Source organism: Fulmarus glacialis, unplaced genomic scaffold, assembly GCF_000690835.1.
Source record: "Fulmarus glacialis isolate BGI_N327 unplaced genomic scaffold, ASM69083v1 scaffold18922, whole genome shotgun sequence".
Taxonomy (NCBI): domain Eukaryota; kingdom Metazoa; phylum Chordata; class Aves; order Procellariiformes; family Procellariidae; genus Fulmarus; species Fulmarus glacialis.
Genome location: NW_009196208.1, coordinates 47,621 through 57,497, shown reverse-complemented (window position 1 = coordinate 57,497; position 9,877 = coordinate 47,621). Strand labels below are relative to the sequence as shown.

The following is a 9,877-nucleotide window of genomic DNA, read 5'->3' as shown; positions in this document are numbered from 1 at the left end:
AAATGCCACAAAACACTTCAGATGGCTTTTGAAAGGTAGTACTAGGTCCACTCACATTTATCCTGCTCCCATAACTGATGATACTTTAGCAGAAGATAGGACATACAAATATCTCACAGTTGATTTTGTGGTTATCCAGCCTCTATCGTGAAGAAATTTGTGGCGATTAGTGGTGGAAAATTGTTTCTTAATCATGTCATACACGAAGAAAAAAGACAGATTTTATTGGGTCTTGTCTTTTACTTAGGCACAGGAGCTCAGAAATCAGTAAACTCAAGGCAGACCTAGCATGTGGTGTCTGAACCAACTATCCACGATGTCGAAGACAGCCTCCTACTCAGCGTTGGATGGAGTCGCAGCACAGCAAAAGGACACCGTATAGCTTTGTCTCGCTTGTGAAGGGAAACTTGTCTGGCTCTGTCAGGTGTTTTTTGGCTCTTCATTGTCAATGAGGGCTAAAGGTAGGTAAAAAGCTGTAAATACTACAGGAAAAACTTTGCCTTTGTCTGTCCCCAGTACATATTCTGTAGCAGTTGTCTTTCCAAGCACACAGGCAGTTGTTGACATGTGAGAATAATTAGAACATGAGACAGTATATGCAACAAGCTGGAGAAGGATGTTTCAGAGAGGAGTCCCAAACACAGGAGTGTACAATCAACCTGCTGTAACTTATTTCCAGGGTATTTGGTATATCTCCCATTCTCCAGCTTCGCTTTCCTTTTTTCTTCTTCTTTCTCTTTGCCCGCTTGAAAGAAGTATGTTTCTGACATCTGGCCATAGGGACAGGTTTTCAGCTGGTTTCTGCTGGCACAGAATCACTCCAGTCTGTGGTTGAATTCTCATATATCCAGCTGAAAATCTGGTTAATAATCCACACCGTCGCCGTAAGGAAGATAAACTCATTGTCCATGCACTATATAAAGCTAAATTCTTTTCTGAGGGGGATGGTGCTTCTGCGTACAGCCTACAGTGAATTGGTGAAAATTACTTGTTGATACCAATCACATACAAGCAGCAGCATTATTACTGTAGTAGGTCAAAGTGAGAAAACCTGTTTTCTTAAATGAGCTGCCCCCCATTGTCCTGAGAAATTAATAACTTCAAGAAATGAAAATATAATCCACTCAGCAGCTGAAGTAGTCACAAACATTGTTAGTTCTAGCTTTCTTTTCATTGTATGAGACATTTTGCTATATAAAATTGAAATAAACAATATGAGTCAACCTAACCTTTTCAAAGGTTAGTGTGGTTTGGTTCTGATAAACAGTTGGGTGAGTGTTGTGGTGAATTCACAGTGGCTATGCATTATGCATTAATGGTAAAATGACAAGCTATTTTTACTCATTCTTTTATAGAAATACAATAAGAGAGAAAGCAATACATTAAAAAAAAACCAAACAAACCAAAAAAACCCAGCACATTGCTTAGAAAACTAACTCCCCTCCTCAAATCCAACTTCATTTTATACTCTAACTCATATACAGTAATATTTCACATTCACTGAGAATCACACGTCTTTGGTTAAACACTGAGATCATACAACCTGAAAGTAATATTTGTTCTAAACTTATCCCTTGGTTTCATGCAGTAGGACTAATTCCAGGCTAACCCCCAATTATCAATGTTGGGTTTGCTTCAGTGCCTTCTTGAATAAACTCAGTTCCTTTAATGCTTCCATTTCTTACCAGAAAATACTGAAGTAGGATGCGCAATATAAGTATGGCTTGAGTTCAGTCACTGGAGCAAGGTATTTTGAGGATAGCCATTCAAAAAGAAATGTTTTCTGTGTCTACTCATGGATCTCACAGGTGCCTTTCTTCTGGGGATGTCTAAGGCTAAAAAACACTTTCCTGCCTTTGCAGATAGACCTTTACTCCCTCTAACCCATCCATAGGTCCGCTTGACATCGATCTGGCTGACATGGTCCTGCCAGAAAATAAACTTTCTCTTCTGTTTTCCAAACTCTCGCTGAGCAGTACCTTAGGGCGAAACACTTGCATGAATTTCTGGTAAAATTCTTTGGATGCAAAATAATAAATGAAGGGATCTATGCAGTTGTTGAGGCAACTGAGGCACAAGGTGAGCTTGTAGGCAGGGTACAAACTCCTGCCATAAAATAGGCGGATGATCATATGCACAAGTAGGATAAAGTTATTGGGGGCGAAGCAAGTGATGAATACCAAAAGGACTATCATTGCCAGGTATATGGATCTAGTCTTCTGCCTGTTACCATACCTGTTCGATGTCTGAATAAGCTTCCGAATGGTGCCAATATAGCATCCGACTGTTACAACAAAAGGGATCAGGAAGAGCACGACAAATAGCGTGAGGAGAAAGGCTACCCAGGCTGCGAAGTTGGGCAGCATATCCCATTTGAGGACGTCAAAACAGGTTATAATCCCCAATTCTTTCACTTCATAGGTCAGATCTGTGCTTTCTAGTGGGTAGAAGGCTAGTAGCAAGAAAATCCACATACCTAGGCAGGCAGCCAGGGCATATCTTTTTCTTCTCCACTTGATCAACTTCATGGGATATACCACACCCATGTACCGCTCGATGCTGATACAGGTCATGGTCAGTATGGAAGAATACATGTTGGAGTAGAACATCACGGTCACGAGGCTGCAAAGAGTCTTGCCAAAGCTCCAGTGATTGCTTTGGATGTGATAAGAAATCTGGAAGGGAAAGCAGCTGGCCAGCATGAGATCCGTGATGCTTAGGTTGATCATGAAGATAACAGAAGGAGTTTTGGGTTTGATGTGCCAGCAGAGCACCCAAAGGGAGAACAAGTTGCCAGGGATACTGATCATAGCCACCAGTGTATACACAACTGGGAGGGTGATGGAGATAGCTTTATTCTGGAGCATTGCCAGCGTTTCAACATCCAGGTGGGATCCGTTTTTAACCATTATTCACAAGGGGCTTGTTGATCCCTATAAGCCAGCTGGATCATATCATGAACACTTGGCTTAAAAACCTGGAGGACAAATGTCAAGAGAGAAAAGCAATATGTCAAAACAGAAATAAGGAACATACTTCTTCTATTAATCAAACTAAGATAAAGTCCTATGCAGTTTGACAGATTATCTCTGAATGAACTGAATCCATTAAAATTATCTACTGAAAACTCTCTTCTCCCTCCGAATCATGGTAATGTTTTACCAGTCTCACTTCTTCTTAGCTTTGAACAGCTACTTTTTCCCTGCTAAATGGCTTTCTGATACTTTTTGCAGCCTATACGTTATCACACCTCTTACGTTATTGTAACATAAAGAAAACCACATGTCACAAATTGAAATTGAATTGATGTCTGCATGAGAACACTATGCCATAGGATCTCCATGAGCTAAATCCATCCTATCTACTCTGGATGTCACAACCTTGCTTCTTGTAATACACAATATTTTCTGACTTCTTTTTTTTTTTTTTTTGGTCCAGCTAAAACAGTGATCCATTCCAAATAAGTGGTGGATTTTTAATATTTTTTTTTCCCAATTCGGGAAAGGAGAACATGCAATCAATTTTTCTTGGTATACTCATGATATAAACAGAATATAAGGAAAACACCATGTATAATCAAGAACGAGGGGCAGATTGCAGTTGCTGGGACTGGTTTACAGGCTGAAGGGACTAGGCCTGTAACAAGCCTTCTTCTAACAAAAAAAAAAGCTATTGAGTTTCAATTTCTGCAAGATGTAAGTTATTAAAAAATGTTCTGTTTGCAGCTGTCTTATTGGCATCACCTGTAATTCTGCAAAATTAGTTTCAGTTTTGCAGTCTGCAAAGCAAAACCATGCTTTCACTGTCTGGCCTATATAGATCTTTCTTGGCAGACACAATAGTTTATGATTTAGCTTATTTATTTTACACAGTGTAGCAGCATTGAGCAGCTGCAAACAAGAGCTCATGCCTCAACGTGCTACATGCATGCGTGCTTACTTTCATTAAGTTGCAAGTACAGAGATGCAGTTTCACAAAAGCACGGGGTCGAAGAAGTGAAGAAATGGCAATGAATGACCAGAAAGGCAGAGGATAGTGCAACAGTAAGTTCTGTGAAGAGCGGCCATAGGGGTCTGAAAAGGGTGCCAGGCCAAGCCAGCTGGTAACTCCGGGCACATCTATGCTGTTTAATAAAAGAGGGGCAGGGAGTGGGTTCAGGCACACGCTCCTACTTGTGGACTCTGATCACCTGCACTGTTTAATCCAAGCACCTCTTTGCAAGACACACCTGCTGTAGGAGGTTAGATTAAAAAAACGTAGGTGCCAGTCAGTTGGTGGCAATTAACCTCAAATCTAGTTAAATAAGTCCTTTAATTTAATTGTGTAGTCGTAGCCCATGAGCAGTGTAACAGGTCAGTTCCTCAGAGAGATCAGCCCTCAGTGCTGGCTAAATTTAGGTGGAAATAATCATTCTGACAAAAACTGTGCTTTCTGACAGAGGCTCTTACTGAATAGCTTGCTAGACCTTTCACAAAATAACTGTTGATTGTTCCTGAGACCTGGCAAAGGTGAAGTCTCTACTGAAGGCTGTAGTGCAGTAGAGAGATACTCAACTCTAAAACTGAGTGCAGATCCAGAAAAAGCACAGCTACAGCAGCAAGAAGCTCAGTGGGGGCTTATTTCTCTTGTTTCTTGATCTGATCAATTTGACATAGTGCTTCAAATGTCAGCTAAAAATATTCAGAAATAGTGAGAGTCAGTATCAAACAAGTGATGTTAGCTAATGTTGCCAGTCTTTCAGGAGCTTCTAGCTGAGCTGTTGGAAGCCCAGAAAAAGGCACAAGAAAATAGGAATTGCGAAGAAGTCAGAGATGTGTTCCTAATATATCGGGCACATGACACAGAGCAAACATGTTCCAAGAAATGAGCAAATCACATGGTCACAACTGCAAAAACCCCTTTGAGCCAAATCCATTGCAGATGAAATTCTGTTCTTGTCAGTGGAGCTATATCAAGAATGAAACTAACTCTTCAGTTTTCAGGGGAACTTGAAAAAGCACTCACTGACACAAAGCTCTTGGAAAAAAAACTATTTCAGCTGTCCTATCTATGACTTACCATGGTAAATACCTATTCCTGAACTCTATTGCCTCAAAAATCCTTCTCAAGTGGCTCTCTTTGTACCTAACAACCCTAAACTTCCCAGAACAAACAGAAAATTTTATCAAAGTATCTACAGAGCTCTAATAATAAGTCTTTGCAAGTGAAAGATATTTGCTCTCACAGGCTAAGGGATCTCAGCCCTAGATACTATTCCTATAGAAATTGTATGTACTTGGGAGGTAGGAGTATAGCTGAAAATTTCCATTAAATCTGTCACACTGGTCATAAAGCTATTGAATACCTCTTGCATTCGGTTTTGTGTTAGGGCTAATCACAAATGTATTTTCTTCTAAACTTGCTTTTTCTGAGAACACATCCTGATAAGAAGGAGATAAAAAAATGCATGCATAGATGCTGCAGTACACAAAACAGTGTCAGGATTCGTGGCCTGGCTAAAGGCCAATTTTATGCACTTGTGGAACACTACCGTCAGTAAAATATAAGTGCCTCCCAAATTTAGACATCTCCTGAATAGGGGTTGAAAGGCACCAGAGTTTGTGGTTAGGTGCCTACAAGAGCTCTCCAAAAAGGGTAGGTCCCCTTGGCATGGTTTTCAGTAAGGAAGATGTCCACCACAAGGAGCAAAAGAAGAACGATGCGATGGTTCCCTAGTGTCTTCTGCAGGGGTGGAGAGGGCAAGCAAAGCACACAAGACTGTTGTTGCAAGTCATTCTCAAGGGCAAATAGCCTCTTGGGGAAATGTGGAGTACAAAAAACCCTCCTTCCAACTTTGATTTTTCTTTTGCCAGATCCTTCTGGGGCTCTAATCCTGAATTCCTTGTTCAGAAAAGCCTGGGCTAGCAGAAATTCCTGCTCTGAGTCACCCTTACTTGTGATGCTTTGCTTTTTAAATGCCCAGGTTAAGCTGCTGGAACCACAATGTAGCATTTCAACGTACTTTACCTCTCCCATTATTGTGTCTATTTGGGTTTAGTTAACGCTGTGTTTATATTTTCATCTTGTTCAGGGTAACTTTATGTCCTTCCCCCACTGCAACCACAGTCTCTGTCTGTCTCTTGTGGTTTAACTTGAAAATGTCATAAATCAAGAGAGAAATTAATCTTTATGAGGATTAGAATTAGATTCCCATTACATTTTATGAGTTGCTTCCTTTCAATTTCAGGTTTCCAACACCATTCAAATCAGTGGAGCTTGCATGGATTCTCTGCAAGAGAAACTTAGCTGCAGGATAATTTTAAAACATCAACCCTCAGCTAAGGTTTCATATGCATAATCTGTAAAAATATAGTTCTGTTGCATAAATATCCCTGTTAGAAAGACATGGTTTTGCTTTTATTTTGGGGAGAGCTATATTTAAACTATGACAGACAAATGGACATACAGGTAGACCGAAACAAAAATGCAATAAGGATTCTTCAAGTGAGAAGATCCAGTCTTATTGCCATTTACATCAGTCGTCAAGCCTCTGACATAGAAAGAGAAATGTTAAGCTTTTCTGCTTGCCTCATTTCTGAAACATGTAGTGGACGGATCTATTTTAGTTTTATATTAGGTATTAGGTACTAAGAGCACCTAAAGCCTCTGGAGTAACCCTCGCTAAATCCATGTAGGGTTTTTTTGCTCCTCTTCGTATTCACTGGCTCGTGGCACTCTGGAGAGAAAGCTCACTTGGAAAATCAGTAACAGCAGGTTTTCATCTGAGCTGTAACCATAAGCAAAGGTGACAGCTGCTTAGTGCCTTTTTGACAGGGATGGTGATTCCTTTCCCTTCAATTGACAAAAGATGACAAATAAAACATTAAAGACTATACTGACAATCAAACTGTAAAAAATCAGAAGAGGACTGTGTTATTTCTTTGCCATGGAAGACTAACAATAGAAATGTGTCTACTTTCTTTTTAGGGGACTACTAAATAAAATTGATGTGTTTTCTCTCTTACATCTATTCTCTTCCTGTTGTCGATGTCAAGTGCACCTGTGAAAAAGACTGAAAAGCCTGTGAGTCAAATGAAAACCAGAACTACTATTTTATAAAAAGTTTTGTGATTTGTTTTGAGATGGAAAAATAAATCTCAAAACATACCATGCAGCAGAAAGCCTTCCAAAACCTATTCTGTTTCATCATTTTTGGTTCACTACCTGTCAAAGCACTATTGTGTAGCATAAAAAGGTCTTATTTCATAAATTCTCTGATATTGTTACACTTTTGGAAAGACACCCTTCCAGCTGAAGAATGTAGGATGGCATGTTTCAGATTACAGGAAAAACAAACTGAAATGCAATTTCAACTCAATTGCAAACATTCAGAATGAAGCAAAATGAAAGCACAGATTTTATTGTAAGTACTTAGAGAACAGTTTTTAATCAACACAAATGTGGCTGAAGAATGTATTTTGTTTTTTCTCAAAAGACTGCATTTTTTGAAAAAATAATTTTTTTTTTTTTTTACTTGCTCAGTTTAATGCTATTACAAAGTAGTAACAAGAGCTAAAGGGTTAGGATAGTTTATGTCTACCTCAGTGTAGCTAAAGGTGGTGAAAACTTAGGGATCCTCAGTGTGCAGCGTTCCTGCTGGGGATTCAACCCCTCCTGGACTGTCTGAATTGCTAGTGAGATGAAAGAATATTAGACAAGCACAGAAAACAGACACTTAATTTCTATTGTAGACTGAGTATGAGGAGAAGAAGGAGCCAGAAAGGCAAGGAGTCAGGAGCCAGTCATCTTGAGTTGTGGGGAAAGTGACAAACACTTTGATATTTAGATGGAGTAAGGGGTTTTAATATGAGGAGCAAGAAGAAAAAGTGCCCTTTTGTAACACATCTCAGTTATTGTTCCTAAAGCATCATTGATGCGATTCAGAGAAACACTCCTGCAAATGTTCAAGTTCACCAAACTGAGGAATGTAAATGAGTGCATCGCTAATTGTGTGTTCCTTAAACTGAACATGGGCTTTACCGAAAGAGGCTGCAGGTATTGTCTGGATGGTTCTTTCTCACCCTTGCAATAAACTTTCATGCAAATTTTAGCTTGTAGGGTTACATTTCTACATCTCTAAAAGCCAAGGGTTTGGTTCACTCAGTCAAGATCTGAACCTAAGTCTTCTAAGAAAATTATTTATATTGAGCCTTCCCTGTTCTTTTTGCTGACCGCTTTTTTTTTTGTTTCTGTTGTTTTGTTCTGAGTATCATTATTGCAAAGATCAAAACCTGATCTTTGCTGAGCCTGTAGTTATGTTATCACAAAGGCATTATTTCACACTAGGCTTTAGCTTATCGTCTTTTAAGAATAAATACATTTGGGAAATGAGACTTCTACCATATGTGCACTTGTGTGTACAAGTATTTCTGAGCAAACAAAACAAATCTGAAAACATCTAACTAGCTGCAATATTCCTGACTTTCTATGTCATTTAGCTTTAGAAAAATAAAACTGTTCTTTATTTCTTATTTTTCACCAAAGATTATTCAGATAAAAGACACAAGAAAACCATATGTATGCCTTCACTGCAAAAGACTGCATACTTTTTACAATGAAAGAGTTACTTTATAATCACTGTATTAATCAAAAACTCTTGCGGAGACAAACTTCAGTCTTTATCTTAGTACACCTAGTCAAAGGAAACCCTATGGTGGTTATAGCTCTGACCTCAAATAGTTAGGGCAAGGCAAAACAAGAGTGTCTTCTCTCCACGAGGATTTCACATTGAGAGGTAAAAAACTCCTCTGTTTTTTCAGTAAGAAAATGTAGAAGCATTACCAGCTTTAGAGTAGTGGAGGGGTACATGCCTGTCGAGCTTGTTAGCTGTATCAATCTAGACGAAAGCAGCCTTATTCAAAAGTGAAGAAAAATAATCCTATCATTTCTGCCTATTGGAGAGCGCTTCTCTTCTCTGGCCTGAGAGAGTGCAAGCGGGCAAGATTCAGCCAAAGAAGTCTTACTAACTGTGAAATGTAAATATATAGGTGAGAGGCAAAGAAACATCACAAGGAACTACTGTACTGATTCTTCAGAACTAGCTAAGTAGTAAAATTAACTGTACATAGCTACCTTTACCTTTCCTATATCTGTCCTGGACTATGCAGTTTTGCTGATAGTTGAATTTTAGTTCACTTGAACCTTCACCTTTGCTAACCATAAATTAGCAGAGTCAGGATTCTGTGCTGGTGTCAACAATGTTCATCCTAATTTAGATAAGGTTTGCATAAACACAGCCACTATCACCTGTGTCAATAATTCTGTTCAGAGTGAAACTAGTCAATGTGGTTTTTAAAAAGTTCATTTCTGCAGTAGTCAGGTTTATGGAAAGAGTAAGGCTGTGAGCCAGTGTTGACAAAAACCTCTCAGCATCTGAAGCATGATTCTATGACTTTAAGTGCTAGTTACACTACAAAATGCAGCAGTTTGCCGTTTTCTTTATTGGTGTGCAATATAGTCAGCTTTTAAAAATGCTGTGAGCAAAACTTCAGGTCAATTGAAACCCAGTTTGTGTAACTCCACCGATAGATTTTCTAGGCTGGTTTAAATTTCAGTCAGAGTGAGCATCCTAAACTGGATTTAAAGAGGTTCCAGTTTATGGGCTAATAGCTAGAATATTATATATATGTTGGTCTTTCCTACATACACAGACTTTGTAAGCTTGATTTTTTCAAGCCTGTTTAAAAGGATTAGCAAAGCTAAGGCAACCCCTTTTAAGAATTCAACATAACAGCCCAGGAATTAACTCTACAGGACTTACACTCCTTTGCGGTTGGTCACTGCCCATGTGCATGCTTTTAGTTCCCAGCAGCACAGGGTAACTTGCCTCTTTGTGAAA

General features: G+C 39.1%; 1 protein-coding gene across 1 annotated transcript in view; it reads right to left on the bottom strand.

Moving 5' to 3' along the window:
* Positions 1-1,693: 1,693 nt before the first annotated feature.
* Positions 1,694-9,877, bottom strand: part of P2RY8 (purinergic receptor P2Y, G-protein coupled, 8) — a 35,549-nt gene continuing 27,365 nt past the window's right edge. The window contains exon 3 of the mRNA XM_009572143.1: positions 1,694-2,977. Within this exon, the coding sequence (XP_009570438.1) occupies positions 1,836-2,909 (1,074 nt within the window). The 5' untranslated portion in view covers positions 2,910-2,977 and the 3' untranslated portion in view covers positions 1,694-1,835. The remainder of the gene's footprint in view (positions 2,978-9,877) is intronic.